Source organism: Hyla sarda, chromosome 3, assembly GCF_029499605.1.
Source record: "Hyla sarda isolate aHylSar1 chromosome 3, aHylSar1.hap1, whole genome shotgun sequence".
Taxonomy (NCBI): Eukaryota; Metazoa; Chordata; class Amphibia; order Anura; family Hylidae; genus Hyla; species Hyla sarda.
The window spans coordinates 324,038,428-324,065,553 of NC_079191.1; the positions used below are offsets into that span (position 1 = coordinate 324,038,428).

The 27,126-nt window shown below is 45.7% G+C and overlaps 1 protein-coding gene across 8 annotated transcripts in view; it reads right to left on the reverse strand.

The window, feature by feature from the left end:
* The window catches only part of ACOXL (acyl-CoA oxidase like), a 555,195-nt gene that overhangs the window by 366,581 nt on the left and 161,488 nt on the right, over positions 1-27,126 (reverse strand). The window contains exon 1 of one of the 8 annotated variants that reach the window (XM_056567223.1): positions 23,039-23,367. The exons of 5 other annotated variants lie outside the window; for them this stretch is intronic. In XM_056567223.1, coding sequence (XP_056423198.1) covers positions 23,039-23,154 — 116 coding nt within the window. In that variant the 5' untranslated portion in view covers positions 23,155-23,367. Of the gene's footprint in view, positions 1-2,327; positions 2,352-23,038; positions 23,371-27,126 lie in introns of those variants that run through there. 2 more of the 8 variants (XM_056567229.1, XM_056567231.1) reach the window with 2 other exon arrangements.

Sequence of the window (27,126 nt, forward strand, 5' to 3'; positions counted from 1 at the left end):
GAGGCAGCATGACGTCATGGCGCCGCCCCTCATGACATCACGGCCATCCCCTTAATGCAAGTCTATGGGAGGGGGCGTGACGACCGCCACGCCCCCTCCCATAGACTTGTATTGAAAGGGGCGTGCCGTGACGTCACGAGGGGCAGAGCCGTGACGTAACAATGCTCCGGCCCCTGTACTGCCCATCATTACGTGCAGAGCGAACTCGCTCTGTGCTGTAATGATAGCGCGGTGCCGCAGCGGGGATCCCCGGGGTCCCAAGCAGCGGGACCGCGGCAATCTGACATCTTATCCCCAATCCTTTGGATTAGATGTCTAGGGGCGGAGTACCCCTTTAAGGACAGAGGGTTTTTCCGTATTTGCATTTTCGTTTTTTCCTCCTTGCCTTTAAAAAATCATAACTCTTTCAATTTTGCACCTAAAAATCCATATGATGGCTTATTTTTGTGCCACCAATTCTACTTTGTAATGACGTCAGTCATTTTGCCCAAAAAACTACGGCGAAACGGAAAAAAAAATCATTGTGAGACAAAATTGAAATAAAAACGCAGTTTTGTAACTTTTGGGGGCTTCCATTTCTACGTAGTACATTTTTCGGTAAAAATGACACCTTATGTTTATTCTGTAGGTCCATACGATTAAAATGATACCCTACTTATATAGGTTTGATTTTGGCCCCTATAACTTTTTTATTTTTCCGTGTATGGGGCGGTATGAGGGCTCATTTTTTGCACCGTGATCTGAAGTTTTCAGTGGTGCCATTCTTGCATTAATAGGACTTCTTGATCGCTTTTCATTCATTTTTTCATGATATAAAAAGTGACCAAAAATGCACTATTTTGGACTTTGGAATTTTTTTGCGCATACACCATTGACCGTGCGGTTTAATTAACGATATTTTATAATTCGGACATTTCCACACGCGGTGATACCATATATGTTTATTTTTATTTACACTGTTTTTGTTTTTTTTTTAAATGGGAAAAGGAGGGTGATTCAAACTTTTCATAGGGAAGGGGTTAAATGATCTTTATTCACTTTTTTTTTTGCAGTGTTATATCTCCCATAGGGACCTATAACACTGCACACACTGATCTTTTACATTGATCACTGGTTTCGCATAGGAAACCAGTGATCGATGATTCTGCCGCTTGACTGCTCATGCCTGGATCTCAGGCACTGAGCAGTCATTCGGCGATCGGACAGCGAGGAGGCAGGTAGGGATCCTCCAGCTGTCCTGTAAGCTGTTTGGGATGCCGCGATTTCGCCGCGGCTATCCCGAACAGCTCCCTGAGCTAACCGGCATGCTTGGCTATGCCACTTGAAATGTAATTTTGAGATGTTTCTACACCTTGATTGGAGTCACCTGTGGTAAATTCAGTTGACTGGACATTATCTGGAAAGACAAAGCCCTGTCTATATAGAGTCTCATAACTGACAATACATATCAGGGCAAAAAGCAAACCATGAGAGGGGAAAAGAACTGGTACTTATCAGTTGCTGTGTACTACAGTGAAATTTGTAAAGCTCTTGTCTGTCTGACCACAGTGCTCTCTGCTGACACCTCTGTCCATGAACTGTCTGGAGCAGGATAGGTTTGCTATAGGGATTTGTTCCTGCTCTGGACAGTTCCTGACATGTACAGAGGTACCAGCAGAGAGCACTGTGGTCAGACAGAAAAGAACCATACGACTTCCTCTGTAGCATACAGCAGCTAATAAGTACTGGAAGGATTAAGATTTTTAAAGAGAAGTAATTTACAAATCTGTTTAACTTTTTGGCACCAGTTGATATGGGAAAAAAAAATTTCCACTGGAGTACCCCTTTAAAATGCAAGGCATTTCGGTCCTTACTCATAGGACCTTTATCAGGCCCGATAAAGGTCCTATGAATAAGGAGTGAAACAAGTTGTATTTAAAAAATAAAAAGTCCATGATACAAAATGTTGTTCTGAGACATCATCACCCAGCAGCCAAAAAGTTCTGTACCACACCATCCATGGTGAGGAGATTTTTACTCTAGATCAGAGTTTTCCAACCAGGGTGCCTCCAGCTGTTTCCAAAAAGGCTGTGAGAGTTGCAGTTTTGCAACAGCTGGAGGCACCCTGGTTGGGAAACAGTGCTCTAGATGATGTCATAACTGGAAGAAATAGAGAAATGGTGGAGCTTGAGCTGCTTCGAAGAGGGGAAATGAGACTAATAAATAGAAAGAATGGACTACAGTACCCCAAAACATTGTCAAAATTAGGTTACTTTAGATCAGTTTAAAGATGGCTGGGTGACCTAATAACTGTATGGATGTATCAAAGGACAATGCCGAGATCTCACCATGATCTATTTATACCCAGGACTCCATTTATAAGAATAGGGCATCCTTTATGTCTCGAGGAAAGAAGGGTTCCTCTGGATCAAAACTACATGATAATAGGGGAAATCTACCAAAACCTGTGCAGAGGAAAAGTTGCCCAGTTGCCCATAGCAACCAATCAAATCTCATGACCAAATATTGCAGCTACCAGCATGTGGAAAAAGACAATGGGGGAGATTTATCAAAACCTGTGTAGAGGAAGAGTGTTGCAGTTGCCCATAGCAACCAATCAGATTGCTGCTTTCATTTTTCACAGGCATCTTTAGAAATGAAAGAAGCTAGCTGATTGGTTGCCATGAGCAACTGCACCACTCTTCCTCTGCACAGGTTTTGATACATCTCCCCCAATGGCCCTGATTTACTATTGTAAACTGACATGTAACACCTGACTAACTCTCCATTTTATTGAGAAAACCTGAAAAAGGGGAGTGATCACCAGGGAATGTGGGTGTGGTCTCCTAAAAGGGGTGTGTCTCCAACAATTTCACAAAAAACCAACATATTTACCAAAGTTTCCTCAGAAAATGTAGTGGATATGAGCTGAGGAAAACCCCACAGAACAGAGCATGTGTAAAAAAAGCTAAATTTAGGCAAAAGTGAAAAAAATTTAGGCAAACCTTAGTAAATACCATGGAAAAAAATTGTAGGGAATTAAAACCCACAAAAAAAACTACACTCCACTTAGTAAATCAGGGCCAATGTAATAGATTTGGCAACAGTGGACATGGAGTGCAGAGGACTCTGCCGATTCTCTCAGATGCAGCTGCTGGCCCTGCAGGGCGACCTCTGTATCCACAGTTGCTTTTTTATATAAAGATCATACAGTACTTAAGCCTTTTTGTTACCTAACTGAGGTAAAACTTTTCTTTCTAATGGATCAAAACCACATAAGACATTTTAATTAATCAATCAGAAATGAATCAAAAATCTGTCTATAATTAAAAGGGTACTCCGCCCCTAGACTCCGCCCTTAGCCAAAATATAGTGGATAAGATCACGGGGTCCCGCTGCTGGGACCAGTGATTTCACGGCCCCCGCTGCCCGCTCCACTTGGCAGTTTTGTTTTTCTTTTTCTTTGTAAAACTGTAGGAGAAGTTAAAAAACTGCCTAAGACACAAGCATTCTCTATATCAAGTATGAACATAACATTATAAAATTACCAGTCCCTTGGAGGGACTAAAAAAAAAAAAAAAAGAGGAAGAAATTCAGTATCACATGATTAATCCTCAAACGCACTGAGCTACAGACACAGCCCCCTCCCTCCAGCTCAGTCCTGTATTATCTGTGCCAAAGTTCATGGCCCAAAAATAAAGGAAATCGCAACAGCCAAATAAAAATCCAGAAAATCATTCAAAATGTTTATATGTAAGATAAAGCAATATATAATCTGCCATGTATCACCAGCATGTACCTTTAGCACATACTCCGAAAATAATATTATGGGAGCGTTCCCGTTATGTGCAGATGTTTTATGACAGCCAGTATTATAATATAGCACCTTGTATAAAACTCTCTGAAAGAAAAAAAGATGCTGAACAGCCAATCAGAGTTCATTCAGCAGTGCCAAATGTATGTATAGTATCCAGCGCTTTATTGGACTTACGGTATATTACAGGAAATCTGTCATCAGTGTCCCCTGCACTAACCTGCCGGTACTTACCTTGTACCAATCCATGCTGTCGTTCTCTGGCAATCTTCTTCGGTATCTTTAGCTCCGGGTCCGACTTGGAGCGTGGGCGGAGCTTAGTGACGTCACCGCTGCTGTTTGCTAGCAGCGGGACAAAGCAGAGAACAGCAGCGGTTTGTCCGCCCATGCTCCAAGTCGGGCCCGGAGCTGAAGATACCAAAGAGGATTGGAACGGGAAAAGGTAAGTACCATTGTCATCAGTGTCACCTGCGCTACCTTTCTGTACCGACAGGTTAGTGCAAGTGACACTGATAACAGATTTCCTTTAACCAATCTAATATGCGTGATGTTAACACTACAAACTTCATTTACTAGATTAGGAATTTGGTGCACAACCTGACAAAACAGGTTGGGTTTACAATAGTAAATCAGGGCCACTATGAGCTCTTATACGTTTCTGCATTGGGTGCAATGTACTACAGTACTGTGTGTCAAATAATTATACTAGGTTAAACTCTGCATTGAAAAGTTGGTATTCAGCTAAACAGTATACGTCTCTGTGCTCTGTACACTACTCTGCTGATATGAATGATAGATGACTATTATTAGCTTAAAGAGTACCCGTCAGATCCAACAAAAAAATTTTTTTTAATATATCACTCAGTACCTAATCCTGACCATGTACATCTAATTTTTATGTGTCTAGCACCTTTATTTATTTTTTTATTACACTTTTAAAATAGCTCACTAGTCTGAATTCCTCTCAAAGGGAGGGGCGTGGCCTCACTGTGCAAGTCTCCGCCCCTACCCTCAGTATGCTGTCTGCTCACATCTCCCCTAGCATTGTATCCCGCTACTGACAGTAGCAGGACACAATCTGACAGTGAGAGGATGTTTCCTCCAGCTGTAAGCCCTGTACTCACAGCTGTCAATCAAGGAGGTGTGTCCATGACGTAGATGATGATGCATGGACACAGCAGGACTAGTATGTTCCAAGCAGGCGGGGGGGGGGCAGTTGTTTGACTTTATTATTATGAAATACTGAAAATTTTCTAATGAAAGCAATTGCAAAACCTATTGGTTTTGCATGCTTTACCATATATTAAAGGTTTTTGTATCTCACAGTGCCCATTTAAGAAACTAATTATCCAGCATATCATGAGATATAGTTCTTGTTCTTTACCTGATCATAGATAGAAAGTGTTTCCTTCATTAATTCCGGTGTGCAAATCAAAGTTTAGATAAAAACAATGAGATTCGGGATAAGTTGGGAAGCAGCTCTGACAAAGGAAGCCATCAAGCTTTTGAAACGCGTTGGACGTATTTTTGTTCTGCTTAGGTTTTCCTTAGTGAACTAGTAACATCGAACTACACCTGTGTACTCCAATTGGGAAGAAGTGCGGTAGAGATGCCACTGGCTGGGGCTGTCCCCCGACTTATTCCGAACCTCATTTTATCTAACCTGTGATATGAACTCAGGAATAAATGAAGAAAACACTTTCAATAGTTTTTAATAACAGAACAGAACTTCACATCCTACAAAAGGCAAGTACATTATATTCCTAATATATTTAATGAAGTTTGTAGTGTTAACATCACACGTATTGGATTGGTTAATATAAGTCCCATATAGCGCTGGATACCATACATACATTTGGCATTCATTCTCTTTAGGTGTAGTTTTCAGGGTACCAAACCAGTATTCATTGCAGCATTGGGGGAGATATATCAAAACCTGTTCAGAGGAAAAGTTGCCCATAACAACCAATCAGATCGCTTCTTTTATTTTTTGAAAAGGCCTCTGAAAAAGGAAAGAGTCAATCTGATTGGTTGCTATGGGCAAAGCAGCAAATTTTCCTCTGGACAGGTTTTGATAAATATCACCCATTGTTCGTTCAGAAGTGCTTGTGAAAAATATATATATAGTTCAGCATTATCTTTTCGAGTATAGGTTACAAAATTCTGATGTTGCTTTGGGCTACAAGGCCCTAGTTTTCTCCATGACATACATTTAACTGTCTGTCATACAGATTTATGCTGATTTATGCTGCCACCTGACAGAACAGCGGCTGGGAATTCCATTTTCCCAAATCATCTATGCTCTTCCTCTATAAACTCTACTGTTTATGCATGGATTTTTTCTACTAATAAATGTACACTGCTGAAAAAAATAAAGGGAACACTAAGATAACACATTCTAGAGCTGACTTTCGTCTTTACATAGTTGAATGTGCTGACAACAAAATCACAAAAATTAGCAATGGAAATCAAATTTATCAACCCATGGAGATCTGGATGTGGAGTCACACTCAAAATCAAAGTGGAAAACCACACAACAGGCTGATCCAACTGTGATGTAATGTCCTTAAAACAAGTCAAAATGAGTATCAGTAGTGTGTGTGGCCTCCACGTGCCCGCATGACCTCCCTACAACGACTGGGCATGCCCCTGATGAGGTGGTGGATGGTCTCCTGAGGGATGTCCTCCCAGACCTGGACTAAAGTATCTGTCAACTCCTGGACAGTCTGTGGTGGATGGAGCGAGACATGATGTCCCAGATGTGCTCCATCGGATTCAGGTCTGGGGAACGGGTGGGCCAGTCCATAGCATCAATGCCTTCCTCTTGCAGGAACTGCTGACACACTCCAGCCACTTGAGGTCTAGCATTGTCTTGCATAAGAAGGAACCCAGGGCCAACCGCACCAGCATATGGTCTCACAAGGGGTCTGAGGATCTCATCTCGGCAGTCAGGCTACCTCTGGCAAGCACATGGAGGGCTGTGCGGACCCCCAAAGAAATGCCACCCCACACCATTACTGACCCACCGCCAAACCGGTCATGCTGGAGCATGTTGCAGGCAGCATAACGTTTTCCACGGCGTCTCCGGACTCTGTCACGTCTGTCAGATGTGCTCAGTGTGAAGCTGCTTTCATCTGTGAAGAGCACAGGGTGTCAGTGGCTATTTTGCCAATCTTGGTGTTCTCTGGCAAATTCCAAATGTCCTGCATGGTGTTGGGCTGTAAGCACAACCCCCACCTGTGGACATCGGGCCTGAATAGGGGTGTATTTCCTAAAGAGTCTTAGAGAGTTTCTGAGTTTGATGCGATGCAAGGGTCCTCTCACTCCCGGGTTAAGTGCACCTAGATCCGGGCGACTGGGTTGACTAAGCTCTCCCAAGATACTCACGTACTTATTGAAACGACTTATGTGGCCCCGCTGTGCACTTCCCAGTATGGCTGGTTCACCATGTCTAGACATCTCTAGATAGTGACATACACTTGGGCCAAGTTTTTGTCACTTGCGTTTCTCTTCAGTACTGGCTAAAGACTTGCAGCCTGTTCTGGGGTCTATGCTGTGGTCTGTAACTCACTCGACAGGATCTGTGGTCTATAATAGTGCTGTTCAAAGGTCTGCAACACACTCTGGCACTAAGGTCATCCCTGTCCAACTCGGCTGCACTCACACTTTGGCTCTAACCTCGTTACCTCTGGAGCTTCTTCCATACCTGTCAACCCTGACCTTCCTCTTTCCTGGAGCAAACTCAGAACTCCTCAGAGGGCTCAACTTCACATTTGGCCCCTCCTCTTTAGACTCCTTAAAAGGAGAACTATCCAATCTGGCTTTGAATGGCTGCAGCATTTTCCAAGGTGAGCCTCGAGATTGTGCTGCATTTATAAGCCGGTTTACCATTATGCTTGCATAGGTTTACTTTTGGTAAATCCAAGAAAAGCCCATGCTTTAATATCCCATATTTATTTGCCTGTAAAATTGATCTAAAAAAATTGATCTTAAAAAAATAAAAATAAAAAAAAAATGATGTGTCACTTGGAGGCCAAATCCTAGTAATTTCATCAATCAGCAAATTATCCTCGGAGTTATCCTCGGAAATGCCGTAGTGTGAACCTAGTCTAAGACCTATACACCTTCAGCTATTGGCAGTAAATACAGCTGACAGATTTATTTTCAGGAAACTTTACTGCAGCCTATAAACGGGTTATCCAGGAACTGAAACACAGAGCTAATTTCTTTAAAAAAAAAAAAAACACAACAACAAAAACAGCTCCCTGTCTGTCTCCAGGTTGGCTGTGGTATTACAACTTGGCTTTATTCACTTCAATGGAACTGAGCTGCAGAACCACACCAAACCTAGAGACAGACAGGGAGTCATTTCTGAAAGAAATTAGCTCTGTTTTTCAGTTCCTGGATAACCCCTAATACGATGCCCTCATCATCTTAGCCCATGTTTACATCTGTGTAGGCACTTCTGTTTCAAATGTTGTCATACTATTCATCCTGTCAAAACTATAGACACCTCAATGGAACCAGTGGGATCCAACAGGCAGAATACATTGTGAGACATCCAGCTCCGTGTGTGGTTTATAACAGAAACCCCCAAACAGATGTTATGTAGCCTAAAGGACAAATAAATCAAGTTGTGTACCAGTATACAAGATCAGCTTCCCACACTATTACACCACTACTGTAATGCCTGCGCTCCAGCTGGATACGCCAGCCGTGAGCGCTTTTTGCTCATGTCCCGCTGCTGGCGGGGCTGGGATTTGCATCGTGGGATGTGCCCGCATGCGAATCCCAGCCCGTCACTCACCTCCCTCATCTTCCGCCTCTCCATGTCCTTTCAGCGCCAGCATGCGTGCCACCGCCTCCTAGGGCGCGCGCACGCCGGAGCTCTCACTCTTAAAGGGGCAGTGCTCATTTAATCGAATGTCTACACCTGCACCCTGATCCTTAAATATCAGCTCCTCCCTTGGTTCCCTGCCATATCTTTGGTTGTCTATTGCCATAGTGAAAGTTCTGTGTCTCTGTTATGGTGTACCTGTTCCTTGCTACCTTCCTACCCTGCCCCTGTGTTCCTGCTCTAACCTACTGCCATCTTGCCACATCCAGCCAGTCTCCTCCTGTGCCACGCCACCTCCCAGCTACCTGTGTGGACGAGTCGTGCCAGGGGTAGCAACCTGGGTGCCGCCTGCCGCAGCAAGACCATCCCGGTTTGCAGAGGCTCTGGTGAAAACCAGCAGCACCTTAGACTCCGCTCCCTGGCACGGCTCACATCATCATCCACACAGGCCAAGAGGATCTACCACCTGCCGTGGCCATAACAACTTCTAGCCGGAACCATGAACCCAAACAATATGGCTTCATGGATTAATGTTTTGCTACCACATTCTGACTCTACCATCTGAGTAGTGTAGCCATTTGGGTTCATTTGAGATTTTACCAATCTTCATGTGTCCAGATTGGCGGAGCCAGTGCCCTCTGTAGTCTGTTTTTAGCTGACAGGAATGGAGATCAGTGTGAGCTTCTGTCTCTAGTCCTTTGTTCCAAAGTCCCAAATGTATAGGTCTATGTATTCAGAGATGCCATTCAGTATATGGGCCAGATGGGCCCCCATTCAAGTCAGTGGAATCTGTCGGGATCTGTTGGTGTCCATCGTGCAACAGACCATCCAGTACAGTTTTTTTCTGCCAAGAACAGACTTTGTGAGTTGTACAGAGCTAATAGGCAAGCATAGACCTCATGAATGTATTTAAGTGTACAGTATATAAATACCAAAATACTTAAGTGCCGAAAATATAAAACATATTGATATTCACTAAAAACGTGTCACCAAAACCGTGAAGAATGAAAACGGAATAAAGGGAACTCCAATGTGAATATGAATAAATACGGATAAATAGCAGTAGACCGCCTCCGAAGCCATACACACTAGAAGTCAGCACTTGGATGCAACAAGATAATGCTGACTATTACAACCACAAGATACTGAGTACAACATTAGTTATCAAGATAGGTAAGTATATTTATACCTCCTGGAAAAAAGCTCCCAAAAAGATACCCCCAAACCACCCAACACGTTTCTGTCACTGAAACGTCATCAGGGAGAAAACCGCTGGGAGGTGTGAGCGATGACCAAGGAAAGGTGAAATAAAGACTACCCTGTGCAGTGACCTGTAGTCCTGTTCCAACCTTCTGCAGTGTCAGTGCAAGTGAACCCAATAACGTAGCACTAAGCATATTGGTATAGTGCTGACTCTTGACCCACAAGACTATTTATTATTTTATTGGTGACTGCACATCAGTCTAATTCCCAGTTAAGTCCGGAGACTGAAGTTTGTACTATTCATTATTTCTCCAACATTTCTCAATAGCTGCCTTGAGGGTTACTTAATGCTACTTAAAGTTGATAAGGCCCCAATGTGAATTCTTATTTTGTTCCACTCAACAAAATAAAATGTGAAATAGGACAGATATTCAAATATCACTAGGAAAGATCTCTAAAACACCTCTTTTACTAGGTATGTGAAAACATCTAGCATATAGGCTCTCATTTACTATTCGAGTTCCATTTAAATTTAGCTGAAATATTAATGTTTTGTGCCAAAGTTTCCTTTTTTTCTGAGAAAGCCATCACTTTCAGTTATTTGTCCAAAATGTGGGGGTGGCTTTCTACTTTTTTTTTTTTACAATCTGCGCCATTTATTAAATTTTCCACCCTATTTTCAAGAACCTTGCCATACTGCAGGAATGAGTATATACAAGGTGCAGGCATAAAACCTGCAATTCATACCCCAATGAGATACCCTTATTAGGGTCAAGGGCACGGTATAACCACAAAAGTAAAAAAGTGCCTAACCTAGTATACCCAATACTTAACTTAACTTTTATTGTATTAAAATTAAAGCAGTGACTTGCAATGTTAAAATGACTAATATTGCCAAAGTATCCAAGATGTAGACTAACTGAATACCAGTGCTTAACAACAGGGAGTAACACTCTGGTCCTCCACCCCACTATACAGTATCACACTGGATCAAGGCCTGTCGATAAATTAGTATGATTATCCTGCAGGCTGCAGTCAACTTTTAATGACAACAGCAAAAAGTTACGTTTTATTAGGGTTAGTATAGGGAATAATAGTGTCGAGTTAGGCACTTTGGCTTCTGTGGTTATACCGTACCCTTCCCCCTAATAAGGGTATCTTGTTGTTGGTCACCCTGTTTTTGGCATCTTTTTTCCCTGTAGTTTTTCACTTACATTACAGAGGTCAAATGAATGAAAACCTGCTTGCTTGGTTATTTGGATCCACTTTGGCACACGTCCAATACCCTAAAAGGAGTGGCAGCTTACATGCTGACCATCTGCATACTGACTATAAAATTGTACACAAGTCTAAACTTCTTGGACAGGTCACCTGAAATAGGAATAGTAGCACCTTGGAAGGCATCCTTAAAGGGGTACTCCGGTGGAAAACTTTTTTTTTTTGCAGTGCACACCCGTGTTCCACTCACCCGCTCTCCTGACCCCACCCACGCTGTTTGGAATGATTCCTGCATGATGTCTGATGCTGTGCATTTTCCAGAATAAAGCTGCGTGTGTTCCCCAGATTGATGAGTGCGGTTCTTCTTTCTTCATGTATTTATGCCACACTGGATCTGTCCCATATCAGGAACCGGGTCAGTTAGCAGTGAAGTCCTAGCAGTGTGTATTCAATTATATCCGAAGTGGCGCCCCAGCTATTTCTTGTTTGCTAACGTTGAAGTAATTTACAAATCTGTTTAACTTTCTGGCACCAGTTCATTTAAAAAAAAAAAAAAAGTTTTCCACCGGAGTACCCCTTTAAAGGTGCATATCCCAAATTTATCACCGAAAGAGAAGGGTGCTCAAACAAATACTGTCAATTAGTGTTTTCCAAGCAGCGTGCCTCCAGCTGTTGCAAAACTGCAACTCCCAGCATGCCCAGACAGCCAAAAGCTGTAGGAACAGTTGGAGGTACGCTCTGAGCAGCCACACAGGGACTTATCATCGCGTGCATGCGCAGTGTACTCAGCAATGGCCGCTCCACAATGTCTGTGAGTACACTGCGAGTACGCACGTAAAATAAACTGCAGATCCGTTCTGTGTGACCCCACCCTTAATCTGATCGGCTACAATGGGCAACTGCACCACTCTTCCTCTGCACAGTTTTTGATAGATCTCCCTGATGTGACTTGCCAAAAAGCTCCAAAGGAAAAAAAACAAGTTTCTGGGAGAATGTCCTTAGGACAGATGAGACAAACTGGAGATTTAGGCAAGTCACATCAGTTCTATGTTCGCAGACACAAAATAAAGCATACAAAGAAAAGAACAACTTGGGGAACTTTATCAAAACCTGTGCAGAGGAAAAGCAGAGCAGTTGCCCATAGCAACCAATCAGTTCCCTTCTTTAACCCTTCCTTCTTTGGCCACTTTTCATTTTTTGCACTTTTGGTTTTTCCTCCTCACCTTCTAAAAATCATAAAACTTTCACTTTTCCACCTACAGACCCATATGAAGGCTTGATTTTTGCGCCAACAATTTTACTTTGTAAAACCATTAATAATTTCACCACAAAATCTATGGCGAAACCAGAAAAAAAATGCTATTTTGTAATTTTTGGCTGCTTCGGTTTCTAAACAGTGCAGTTTTCGGTAAAATTGACACCTTATATTTATTCTGTAGGTCCATACGGTCACAAGGATACCCAATTTGTGACCGTATGGATATTTTACTACAAAAAAAAAAAAAAAATTAGAACTACATGCACCAAAATTAGAATGTTCAAAATTGTCATCTTCTGACCCCTACAACTTTTTGATTTTTCTGAATACAGGACGGTTTGAGGGCTAATTTTTTGCGCTGTGATCTGAAGTTTTTATCGGTACCATTTTTGTTTTGATCTGACTTTTTGATCGCTTCTTATACATTTTTAGGGTATACAAAATGACCAAAAATACGCAATTTTGGACTTTGGAATTTGTTTACGTGTGCGGCATTGACCATGCGGTTTAATTAACATTATGTTTTTATAGTTCGTACAAGGGGGGGGGGGTGATTCAAACTTTTATTAGGGAAGGGGTTAAATCCCATTTATTAACTCTTTATTTTGCAATGTTATAGCCCCCATAGGGGACTATAACATGCAATAACTTGATTACATACACTGATCAATCCTATGCCATAGTGTAGCATTGATCAGTGTTATCGTTGCTCCACTGCTCCTGCCTGGATCTCAGGCATGGAGCAATAGAGCGACAAATGGACGGCGAAGGAGGTAAGAGACCTTCCCCCATCCTCTCAGCTGATAGGGATTCCCGATCAGTCCAGGCAGTCCTGATCAGCCCACTGAACTAACCGGCAAGGGAATTAACCGCTTTTAGACGCCAGAATCTACTTTGTTCACGGCGTCTAAAGGGTTAATGGCGGACATCAGCCCGATCGGCGATGTCCGGCATTAGCCGTGGGTCCCACTGGATATGATACGCGCGCACCTGCTGAGAACGCGTCATACCTCTGGAGCCTGCAGTGGACGTACATTCACGTCCATTTCCGGCAAGGGGTTAAAAATCCCCCTGAAAAATGAAATGGACAAGTTTTTTAAAAAACTTCCTCACTGCCCCTACTGTAAAGCATGGAGGAGGCTCTGTTTTGTTTTGGGGCTGCTTTGCTGCATCTGGCACAGAGTTTTCAATTTGCACAGGGTACAACGAAATTCCAAGACTATCAAGACAAAATGTGCTGCTAAGTGTCAGGGAGCTTGGTCTCATTCGCAGTTAATGGGTCATGGGTCATTGCATAAAGATGCAAAACACACAGCTAGCAAAACCAAGAGCCAACCACTAGGCTAGGTTCAGACTACGGAATTTCCGACAGAAATTCCGCTTGCTAAAATGTCTAGTGTAGTGAATTGTTTTCCGTTCACAAATTCACACTTCGGAATTTGTGAAGCGGAAAATCCACTTAGTAAATCTGCTTAGAAATTTCCGCCTGAAGAAAGGCGGTGCTTTTTCTTCAGGCGGAATTCCTTGCGGAACACATTGCAGTCTATGGGAGACTGCAGTGTCCGCGTGGTCCTAGCGCCGACTTATTCAGTCGGCGCAGGCGGAACTCAGAATCTCCGGGCGGAAATTTTCTGCCCGGAGATTCCGTAGTCTGAACCTAGCCTTAGACAATTCTGAAGTGGCCTTCCATGAACCCTGTGATCTGAATCCTATTGAACATCTGTAGAATGAGCTGAAACCAGCAGACTGGAGAAGACACCCTTCACACCTGAGAGCTGTATCTTACGAGGAGTGGGCCAAGATACCTGGAGACAAGTGCAGAAGTCTCATTAAGAGAAAACATAGAAATTGCTGGATTACATTGACTGCCTCAAAAAGTTGTACAACAAAATATTAGGTTTAGGTACCATGATTTGTGTCCAGGCCAGTTTCATTAATTCTTTTTTTTTCCGTTAATTGTTATTCATTATTACTTTTGTCAGTTTCAAGTTATTTCAGGGAGCTTTGTGGGTTTTTCAGTCTTTAACTAAGCTACAAACATCTGTATTGCACTATATCCCAATATAATGCATATGAATACTGTTCTCTGTGAAAGAAACCGGACTGGTATGCTGTGGCCCCAGCTTTACCCCACCAATATCCCCAACCCCAAAAATATATTGTATTTTTCGCCAAATAAGACGCTCCGGCATATAAGACGCACCCAATTTTAAAGGAGGAAAATCTAGAAAAAAAAAATAAGATTCTGAACCAAATACAATGTAAAGTATAGGACAGTGATCTTCAACCTGCGGACCTCCAGATGTTGCAAAACTACAACTCCCAGCATGCCCGGACAGCCGTTGGCTGTCCGGGCATGCAAGGAGTTGTAGTTTTGCAACATCTGGAGGTCCGCAGGTTGAAGACCACTGGTATAGGAGGTAGTACTCACGTGTCCCCGCCGCTCCGGACCTGTCACCACTCGTCACCCCTGCCATGGATGTCGCCCTCCATCGCTGTTGCCGCGTCCCCAGGGTGTCCCCGTCGCTCCGGAACGTCTCTGCTGCCCGGGATCCTTGCTCTCCGTCGCCGCCATCACGTCGCTCCGCACGCCGCTCCTATTGGAAGACAGGACAGCGTGCGCGACGTCGTGATGACGACGAAGGAGAGCGCCGGCCATGCAGGGGATCGGCACGGAGCAGACACCAAGGAGGCAGGTAAGGTCCCTCCTGGTGTCCTGAAAGCTGTTAGGGGCGCCGCGATTTCACCGCAGCGGTTCCAAACAGCCCGACTGAGTAGCCGGGTTAGTTTCCCTTTCGCTTCAGACGCGGTGATCAGCTTTGATTGCCGTGTCTGAAGGGTTAATACAGGGCATCACCACGATCGGTGATGTCCTGTATTAGCCAAGGGTCCCGGCCATTGATGGCCGCAGGGACCGCTGCGAAATGACAGGTTTTAATGTGTATTTGCAGTATAAGATGCACCAACTTCCCCCCCCCCCCCCCCCCCCCCCCCCCCCCCACAGTTTTGGGGAAGAAAAAGTGCGTCTTATACGGCGAAAAATACGGCAATTGCAATACCACAAATAAGGTGCCAGGTAGAAAAAAAACTGAAAAATGTATTAACACCAGGCAGAGGGTCAGACAAAAGTAATAATAAAGACATTTGTACAGGATGCTGTGGCCAATCCCTGAATCCTTCACCTATAAATAATATATCGCATTTTCTACATATCTCCCTGGAATACTCCTTTAGGGTACAGTCCCACGTAGCATATATGCAGCTTATTTCAATAATATATATAAATATGCTGCATATCTACTCTGAGTAGTCACACGGCGCGTTTGACACGCCCCTTCCCATAGGCATGAATGGAGGGGGAATAGCGTGACATGACGAGGGGACGTGGCATGACATCACAACCACGGCCGTCTGCACCAAGCGTTCTCAACATAATGTCCAGAACGCCGGGTGCTGCAGAGATCGCATGGGGGTCTCAGCGGCCGGATCAGACATCTTATCCCCTATCCCCTGCCTAGGGGCTGATCTGAGAGGACAAAGACATCAACTACTATAATACCAACAAGATAGAGCCTAGCCACAACCAAATTAAACTGAAAGATTTGCCCTGCAGCGCCCCTAGAGACAGAAATGCATATTGCTCTCCTTTTAAAATTGCATTCTCAGTATTGAATTGTATTCCAGGATTTGCTTGTCATCAGGTGAGACTGGAGATGTCTTTCACAAAGGTCTAACTGTTATATAGTTTGATACAAAAATAGTGGCGGAGCAGCACACCAGGTATGCGGAGATGTAGGCGGGTGCAAGCAGACAAAAGCCCGGTCCCAGGCACTGTAGACAAAAACCAAAAGGATTCTGCAGCACTCCGTGGTAGTGAAAAAAAGATGAGTATTTTATTCCATCAGAACAGTGCAACGTTTCGGTCGCCAATTGCGGCCATTTTCAAGCCTTTGTTATATAGCTTGAATACAATGTTATAAGCATATTATTTTTCAGTATAAAAGAACCTATTCCATACTCCATTTTTTTTTTCTGGGAAAAAAAAACTAAATATAACAAAAACAGCTTTGAAAAAAAAAAAAATTTTTTTTAACTATTTTTCCAGTCCCCCACTGTTGGTCACTTCTTGCTTCAGAGATGAGGAGTCGATGCTGGACCAATCTCTGGCTGCAGCAATGCCGTCTTGAGAAACAGGTCCTGCTCCAACTTCACATCTCGGAGACACGAGCAGCTGGGGAAACTGAAGTCCCTAGAATGGTAACTGCAAGAGACTGGGGTAGGTACGTGCCAGCAAAATATAAACAAATTAGCATTTTATTTCTGACCAATTTATCCTAAAAAGGAATTGTGTTCCAATTTTAAATAACTTGAATGTCCAATGAAGCCCACAAAAAAAAAAAAAGTAAATAAGGGGGGGGGGGGGGGGGCATCAAGGATTTACCCATTTGGGTAAAAAAAAATTAGGTAATTTGTTACAGGATTTGTCACTTTTCTTGTGACTTTGTTTACACATGAAATTTTGTTGCTATGCACAGATTTGTAGCAACTTTAACCCCTTAGGGAATCTTTTCACCTTAAGGATTTTAATACTTAAAGAAATTATAACTACATGCACCAAAATTAGTATGTTTAAAATTGGCATCTTCCAACACCTATAACTTATTTTTCAGCATACGGGGCTGTATGAGGGCACATTTTTTGTGCCGTCGTCTGTAGTTTTTATCGGTACTATTTTTGTTTTGATGGAACTTTTTGATTGCTTTTTGTTAATATTTTTATGGTATACGAAGTGACCAAAAATGCACAATTTTGGACTATGGTATTTTTCTACGTGTACACCATCGACCATGCAGTGTAGCTAACCTTATATTTTTATAGTTCGGACATTTACAAACGTGGCGCTACCACATGATTATTTTTATTTTTTATCACATTATTTTTTAAAGAATGGGAAAAGGGGGGTGATTTAAACTTTTAATAGGGAAGGGGTTAATAAACTTTTATTACATTTTTTTTTTTAGCCCCCATTGAGGGCTACAACATGCACTCTTCTGAGAGCATACACTGTCCACTGCTATGCCATTGCATAGCATTGATCAGTGTAACCGGCACTCTGCTGCTCTAGCCTGCTGCGCAAACATGGAGCAGTAGATCGCCGATCGGACGACAGAGAAGCAGGTGAGGTCCCTCCCGTCGTCCGGTAAGCTGATCAGGACATTGTGATATTGTTGCGATAGTCCCGATCAGCTCCACTGAGCTGCCAGGATTCTTTTACTTTCGCTTTAGATGCCGCGATCAACTTTGATTGCGGCGTCTAAAGGGTTAATGCCAGCATCTCGCACGATCGCCCGTGCCCTGCATTAGACATAGGTCCTGGCTGCTCGTAGCAATCGGGACCCACCAGGTTTAACCCATTCTCTGACGGAGAGAACGGTTTAAACCCGTTAACGCCCAGATTCCTTAAGGATCGTGGATGCAGGGCATATGCATTCGCCCTGCGTCCCCAAAAGGTTAATGCAGTGGTAGTGGATTCATCATTAGCGGATTTGACACAAAGCCCTCAATTTGTCAAAATCTACACAAGCCCCTATCTGTCTCACAAAACTAGCTGTGGACAGCAAATGTAAAAAGTTACACATTTTGGTGCAAATGGGTTAAAAAGAAACCATACAAAAGTATCACATACCCTGCACCAGTTATACATTTGGAACACATACACATTATCACCACACAAATTATAGGTGTAAAAAAAATGTTACACCAACCTTAAAAATTCCCCCCAACATCTTTACAATGCAGTAAGCTTAAAAGGTGAAACTTTGCCCTGACCATGGGGGCTCAAATCCCCCCTGGCAGGTCTAAAAATCACCAGGATTTAGGGCTTGTTACTTAAATTCCAAATTAGCATTTCTGTATATTTTTGGATTTGGTATTTTGCAGTGGTTTTCACTCAGTGAGCCAGTTTTGGTACTCTGAATTAACTATAAATCTACAGAAAATAAGGCATCTGGATGAATAATTTCTAGGTTTACAATCCTGGTGCACCCTGGGGTAAAGAATAAGGATCACTATTTACAGCTCAGCCATGGTTAATTATTACAGGCAACATGGGACTGTTTTTACCATAATTGTTCCCCAATACATGGTGCCAACTGAGGTCAATAAGACCTCAAGAGAAAGAAAGAGACACCATACTCTGGCAGCAGAGGACAGAGGTGGCAGCAGAGGACAGAGGTGGTCAGACTGGAAAGAACTACACAACTTCCTCTGTAGCATACAGCACCTGATAAGTACTGGAAGGATTAGTTTTTTTTTATCTAAGTAATTAGCAAATCTGTATAACTTTAAAGGAGTACTCCAGGACAGGAAAACTTATCCCCTATCCTAAGGATCGCGCGGGGGGGGGGGGGGGGGGGGGTAGGGGGGTTGGGGGGGGGCGGATCTGACCGCTGGGATCCTGTACGGGGTCCCGGCAGTCCACGGGAATGGGGTGTGTCGACCAGTGCACAAAGCGGTGTCTAACACGTCCCCCCAATACAACTCTATTGTCACGATGCCGGCTGGCAGGAGGTGGATCCTCTGTGCCAGAGAGGGATTGGCGTGGACCGTGCTAGTGGACCGGTTCTAAGTCACTACTGGTATTCACCAGAGCCCGCCGCAAAGCGGGATGGTCTTGCTGCGGCGGTAGTGACCAGGTCGTATCCACTAGCAACGGCTCAACCTCTCTGACTGCTGAAGATAGGCGCGGTACAAGGGAGTAGACAGAAGCAAGGTCGGACGTAGCAGAAGGTCGGGGCAGGCAGCAAGGATCGTAGTCAGGGGCAACAGCAGGAGGTCTGGAACACAGGCTAGGAACATACAAGGGAACGCTTTCACTGGCACAATGGCAACAAGATCCGGCGAGGGAGTGCAGGGGAAGTGAGGTATACATAGGGAGTGCACAGGTGAACACACTGATTAGAACCACTGCGCCAATCAGCGGCGCAGTGGCCCTTTAAATCGCAGAGACCCGGCGCGCGCGCGCCCTAGGGAGCGGGGCCGCGCGCGCCGGGACAGGACCGACGGAGAGCGAGTCAGGTACGGGAGCCGGGGTGCGCATCGCGAGCGGGCGCCACCCGCATCGCGAATCGCATCCCGGCTGGAGGCGGTATCGCAGCGCACCCGGTCAGTGGATCTGACCGGGGCGCTGCGGGAGCGAGAGTGTAGCGAGCGCTCCGGGGAGGAGCAGGAACCCGGAGCGCTCGGCGTAACATCTATGGGAGAGCCGGAGCGCTGCCTTTGGCAATCTCCAACTCTGCCATAATGCTGTACACATGCTATCTGGCCGGATAAAAGTTAGAGCAGTTGTCCCGCTGGGACCCCCGCAATCTCCTGTATGGGGCCTGGCTGGGCCCCATACGGGAGATCACAGGGGTGCCAGAGGTCGACCCTGTGAGCTCAAACTTATCCCCTATTCTTAGGATAGGGGATAAGTTTTCCACTAATGGACTACTCCTTTAAGTGTAAGTCTTTTTGCATAATCTGTTTAATAAAAACTTCTATATTTGATCCTAGAACGCTTGATTCCTGCGATATTTGGAGGTTTTGTATGTGTCAATACTGGAGAGTATTCCCAAGCATGCTTACGTTTATATGCCCTAAATGGAGACCTAGGAACCTACAGGGGTATTTCAAAAAGCCAACTCCATTCCATATGCCGACCATATGTCCATATATTATTCTACGACTCAAATCAGAGAGTTGCCAACAAAGAGTGGTTCCCTGTAGTACCCATCATCGTATATTGCTACTGCAGGAAAAAATGTAAAGATGCCCAGTCCATGGTGATCAGCCAACCATCAGACTGGTTTCAAACTGAAAAAAAACACCCCATCATAAAAACACAACGGCCCACATTTATCATTGTCTTTAGACTGTTTTTTGTGTCTAAAAAAGGCGCAAAAAAGGCGCAAGCAGGGATTTTTGCGCCTTTTTTTGCCCCTTTTTGTTTACACATTTCTGCTGATTTTGAGTTGCAATCCACTGATTTTGAGTTGCAATCCACTGATTTCGGTAATACACATGATATAGAAGGGATTTATCATTGCGCCTTTTTGTAAAAAGGAGCAAAAAAAGGCGCAAAGCCATTGAAAAGTCTCTAAAACTACACCAGCCCAGACATGGTGTAGCTTTTTGGTGTATGTGTAGACAGAAATTTCAGAAAATGTGACCTGCACAAAATTTATCAAAGCTCTTTTACCTTTTAATAAATTTGGTGCTCCTACACATTATCAGCACACAAAAAAAAGGTGTAAAAAAATGCTTTACTTACACTGCAATGATAAATGTGGGCCAACCACGCTAACTTATCTAATGTCCATAAAATGCTATCTAATCTATGGGCACCATGTATGGAGCAGGAGGAGCTGAGAAGATTCAGTCTAACATATAGACTGACATCTCTGCACTCTCTCTTCTTTAGGAGTCCAGTGGGCAATCTCACTTAATGATAGGACCTCCCACTGGACTCCTAGGTAAAGAAAGAGCAGAGATTTCAATCGATACTGAATCTTTTATCACCGTCAGTTCCACGCCTCTAGCTCTATAACATAATGGCGGTAGATCGGATTGTATGTACATGACAGACTGTGTGATCAGTGAGGTCAGGACTATCCTTTAGTTTGAACCCACCAATTTCATGTAAGTGGGCAGCATGACAGTTTCTCCAAGGGTCTAGTTTGGTGGTCTCCAAACTGTGGAGCTCCAGCTGTTGCAAAAATACAACTCCCAGCATGCAGGGACAGCTAGGAGCCTTTGTATCAGACTTTGCACTGACCCACAGGTAACATTTCTCAATAATCAGAATCAGAGTTGTTGTATTACTTTTCCAAAACCTGTCCTAATGGCACTGCTGGGTCTCCTAGGAGTGATATAGTATTAGGCTCTCCAGGGCAGCACCCTGCCAGCCAGCTGTCAAGTAGATTCTGGCACACAGATAGGACCAACGTGCCAAGGTGCATTGACAGCCTTTACTGCCACCTGTGCTTTCAGCTGAGGAGAGGAACAGTGCCCACCTGCAGGATACGGGGAGGAGAGGAGCAGTGAGGAGCGGTGCCCACCTGCAGGATACAGGGAGGAGAGGAACAGTGCCCACCTGCAGGATACGGGGAGGAGAGGAGCAGTGAGGAGCGGTGCCCACCTGCAGGATACAGGGAGGAGAGGAGCGGTGCCCACTTGCAGGATACAGGGAGGAGAGGAGCAGTGCCCACCTGCAGGATACAGGGAGGAGAGGAGAGCGGTGCCCACCTGCAGGATACAGGGAGGAGAGGAGAGCGGTGCCCACCTGCAGGATAAAGGGAGGAGAGGAGAGCGGTGCCCACCTGCAGGATACAGGGAGGAGAGGAGAGCGGTGCCCACCTGCAGGATACAGGGAGGAGAGGAGCAGTGAGGAGCGGTGCCCACCTGAAGGATACAGGGAGGAGAGGAGAGCGGTGCCCACCTGCAGGATACTGGGAGGAGAGGAGCCGTGCCCACCTGCAGGATACTGGGAGGAGAGGAGCGGTGCTCACCTGCAGGATACTGGGAGGAGAAGAGAGCAGTGCCCACCTGCAGGATACAGGGAGGAGAGGAGCAGTGAGGAGCGGTGCCCACCTGAAGGATACAGGGAGGAGAGGAGAGCGGTGCCCACCTGCAGGATACAGGGAGGAGAGGAGCGGTGCCCACCTGCAGGATACTGGGAGGAGAGGAGCGGTGCCCACCTGCAGGATACAGGGAGGGGAGGAGCGGTGCCCACCTGCAGGATACTGGGAGGGGAGGAGCGGTGCCCACCTGCAGGATACTGGGAGGGGAGGAGCGGTGCCCACCTGCAGGATACTGGGAGGGGAGGAGCGGTGCCCACCTGCAGGATACTGGGAGGAGAGGAGAGCGGTGCCCACCTGCAGGATACAGGGAGGAGAGGAGCGGTGCCCACCTGCAGGATACAGGGAGGAGAGGAGCGGTGCCCACCTGCAGGATACAGGGAGGAGAGGAGCGGTGCCCACCTGCAGGATACAGGGAGGAGAGGAGCGGTGCCCACCTGCAGGATACAGGGAGGAGAGGAGCGGTGCCCACCTGCAGGATACAGGGAGGAGAGGAGCGGTGCCCACCTGCAGGATACAGGGAGGAGAGGAGCGGTGCCCACCTGCAGGATACAGGGAGAAGAGGAGAGCGGTGCCCACCTGCAGGATACAGGGAGGAGAGGAGAGCGGTGCCCACCTGCAGGATACAGGGAGGAGAGGAGAGCGGTGCCCACCTGCAGGATACAGGGAGGAGATGAGAGCGGTGCCCACCTGCAGGATACAGGGAGGAGAGGAGCGGTGCCCACCTGCAGGATACAGGGAGGAGAGGAGAGCGGTGCCCACCTGCAGGATACAGGGAGGAGAGGAGAGCGGTGCCCACCTGCAGGATACAGGGAGGAGATGAGAGCGGTGCCCACCTGCAGGATACAGGGAGGAGAGGAGCGGTGCCCACCTGCAGGATACAGGGAGGAGAGGAGCGGTGCCCACCTGCAGGATACTGGGAGGGGAGGAGCGGTGCCCACCTGCAGGATACAGGGAGGAGAGGAGCGGTGCCCACCTGCAGGATACAGGGAGGAGAGGAGAGCGGTGCCCACCTGCCGGGTACAGGGGGCTCCGCATACACCTGTGCTCGGCGATATGACAGGCCCACTGTGGGCTCCACAGCAATGATCCCCCCTGCCGCAGCCTCTTACCTCTGCTGATAGAGAGGGCTCTCGGCGATCTGCCTCCTCAGCTCATTCTTCATCCCCCAGAACTCTCCGTCCAAGAATCTGGACAGGGAACCCACATCCGCCTCATCTCTCTCCATATTGTGTGCACGGATCGTGGCGGGTATCCCGGCAGTGCTTCTGTCTGTAGTGCCAGTGGCCTCTGTGCCGCTCCGCTGTCACTCCTCCAGCCCCGCTCACAGGGCTGTCTATAGGAACAGGCACGTACAGGGAGCAGGGCGCGCCCCCGAGCCGGTCTTTGTATGGGGGCGGAAGGTGTGCGCGCCCCCGCTGCCGCTCAGTTCATCCCACGTCCCGGGAGCGCTCTATGATCCGACTCCAGCTGAAAGTTACCGCTCTGTTGTTGTGTACACGCCCTGGAATGACAACTCATATACAAACATATATACTAATGTAATAACGCCCAAAATGGTGGTGAGGCGCCAATGGTTGTAGAGAGGTACAGATTGTACCTGTCTCTATGTGAGTTACTAGGCTGGCAGTGGTTTGTTTGCGATACCAGGAGTGTGGCTGTGACTTGGACCTTCAGGGATGATGGTGGTTATAGTGCTGTGTGAATTTCCACTTAGGCCCCTTTCACACTATAAAGTTGTTCCGTTAAAAGACCCGTTATAAACTTCCGTTAGAAAAGCCTTAAAAACGGATGTTAAATGGCCGTTACAAAATCCCATTAACCCCTTCCCGGTAAAGGACGTATGCATACTTCCCAGCACCCGACACATTAGCGCACTGAGACGTGTGCATACGTCCTAGCGATCTCCAGTACTGCCGCGGGCAGCACAGGAGATTGACGGCGGGACCCGGCTGTCAATCACAGCCGGAGTCCCACCACAGCTCCCGGAGCCATGATCATGCCGATCCTGGCAGCATTAACCCCGTAGATGCTGTGATCAATACTGATCGCGGCATCCATGGTGTTGACCGGGGGAGCACGCTCCTCCCGTTCACCAACGGCGGCACCGCGATACAAATGTGAGTTGCCGTTGGTTGCTATGGCAGCAGGAGGCCAGATCATGACCTCCTGTCTGCCTGCTACGGAAGCCTGTGAGATCCAGCCAGAGGCTGTACAGTGTGCAGGTGATCGGGTCATACTGTGCTGCAGTACAAATGTATTGCAGCATAGTATAACCTGTAAAATGCATAAAAAATAAAAAGTTCTTCAATAAAAGTATGAGGTGTAAAAAAAAAAAATTCCCAATAAAAGCCCTGTATTATCACCAAAAAAGATGAAAAACACAAATCATATACATAATAGGTATTGCCACGTCCGTAATGATGTGTACTATAAAACTATAATGTAAATTATCCCGCACGGTGAACGCTATAAAAAAAATTCGCCAATTTTGGTAGAAATAGCGGAATAAAAAAGATCAAAAGGTAGCACGTATCGCAAAAATGATACCAATAAAAAGTACAGCTCATCCCGCAAAAAATAAGCCCTTACTCAATGGCGTTGGAGGAAAAATAAAAAGTTACAGCTGTTGGAAAACATAGAAAGTTATATAAAATGGGTATCACCATAATGGTAGAGACCCACAGAATAAATATAACATCACTTTTACCGCACAGTGTACACCATTAAAAAAAAAAAAAAAAAAAAAAAAAAATTCCAGTTTTTCACAATATTTTGGAGTTTTTCACAAAAAATGCTGCCTGTTTCAACAAAAAAACACCACTTATATAAAGTACAATATGTCACGACAAACCTTTCTCAGAATCACTCCGCTAAGAAAAAAGCGTTCTAAAGTTATTACCATTTAAAGAGATACATGTCAAAAAATTTAAAATAAAAAGAGCCTGGTCATTAGGGTAAAAAATGGGTCCGTCCTTAAGGGGTTAAAGTCTATGGGATTTTTTGATTATCCGTTATGACCCGTTATAGCCCGTCATGAATAACGGATGTTATTTGTGACGGAAGAAATAGCGGCACATGCACAAATTTTTCTTTCATCACAAGAAACGGGTAAATTAACGTCCGTTATTTTTAACATTTAAGTCTATGGCAAACCGATGAGCCTTTATGTCATCCGTTTGCACCTGGTTTATAATATCCGTTATTACTTCTGAGCATGCTCAGAAGAGGTGACATCAGCAGACTCCTGCAGTGCTGAGGGACTACTACTGCTCCCATCATGGAACAGACCTATTTCCATAATGGGAGTAGTAATTCCCCGGCTGCGGGAGTCTGCCGGTGGCTGGGGAGGCTACATCAGTGTTTGTACTACAACCCCCATCATGGAACAGACTCTGTTCCATGATGGGGTTGTAGTACAGGGGCTGTGGGATTGAATGCACCATGTTTCACTTCGGAGACCCGATGCAATTAGAAGTTATTAAACAGGGGGCAGGTGACATGCTCCACTCCCCTGCGTTGTACGATGTATTTTACTTTCATATTCAAATTCCCCGCCGGGAGCCCTGAATGGCCGGTATGGATGAGGGTTTTTTAAACTTCAGTGTTTCTTTATTCCCCCTTTTTATTTCCCCGTGTATATGTATGATTCCCACCCCCCCCACCCCCCACCCCTGCTGCCCGGTCTTCTAGTGCTGTCACAGCGCACAGCAGGGACATGCCATTCCATTCCCTGCTGCTCATCTCCATATCTGACAGAGAGGAGCAGCAGAGAATGGAGGGACCTGTACCCCTGTGCGCTGTTATAGTGCTTCATTCCCCGCCGCCGTACCTGACTGGAACCCCCAATACTCTGCCTCATTCATATATTGCCCACCGCCGCCCGTCATGTCCCCACTGCTGCCCTGCTCCAAGCGCAGTCAGAGTGCACAGCAGGGACATGTCAGTCTATTCCCCACTGCTCATCTCTTGTCGGGTACGGAGATGAGCAGTGGGGAATAGACTGACATGTCCCTGCTGTGCGCTCTGATTGCGCTTGGAGCAGGGCAGCAGCGGGAGCCCTGAATGGCTCCTCCGTACTGGCCATTTAGGGCTCCCAGCGGGGAATTCAACCCCTTAAGGACAAGGGGTTTTTCTGTTTTTTGCACTTTCATTTTTTCCTCCTTACCTTTAAAAAATCTTAACTCTTTCAATTTTGCACCTAAAAATCCATATGATGGCTTATTTTTTTGCGCTTTTTTTCCCCACTTTTTTTTTGCAATGTTTTAGCTCCCAAAGGGGAACCTCCTCGGGTCCTACAGCTGTTCGGGATGCCACGATTTCACTGCGGCGGTCCCTAACAGCCCCCTGAGCTAACCGGCATTCGTTTACTTTCACTTTAGATGCGGCGATCAACTTTGAACGCCGTGTCTAAAGGGTTAATAGTGCGCAGCACCCGATCAATGCTCTATTAGCCCCGGGTCCCGGACGTTGTTAGAGGCCAGGCCTGACCCGCTATGATGCGGGGCCACACCGTGGCCCCACATTATAGAGAGGGAAAACACCCAGGACTTACAGGTACGCCATAACATGTTAAAAATGAAAGTAAAATACATCATATATCGCAGGGGAGCCACAGCATGCTGTCCGCTCCCCTGTGTAATAACTTCTATTTGCATCGGGTCTCAGAAGTGAGACCCGATGCGATCATTCCCTCAGCCCCTGTACTACAACCCCCATCATGGAACAGAGTCTGTTCCATGATGGGGTAGTAGTAGTACAAACTTTGTAGCCTCCCCAGCCACCGGCAGACTACCGCAGCTGGGGAACTACTGCTCCCATCATGGAAACAAGTCTGATCCATGATGGGAGTAGTAGTAGCCCCAGCTGTGGGAGTCTGTAGGCAGAGGTGTTAAAACGGCCATATATGACAGATGTTATAACGTGTCTTAAAGGATGAATATGCCCCGTTATTTTGACGGATGTTATTCAGCTGTTAGCACCCGTTATTTCATCATCAATATACATCCGTTTTTACACAGAAAACGGATGTTTAACCCCTTAAGGACCCAGCCCTTTTTCACCTTAAGGACTGAGCCCTTTTTCGCAATTCTGACCACCATCCCTTTATGCATCAATAACTCTAAAACGCTTTTACCGAATATTCTGATTCTGAGATTGTTTTTTCGTGACATATTCTACTTTATTTTGGTGGTGAATT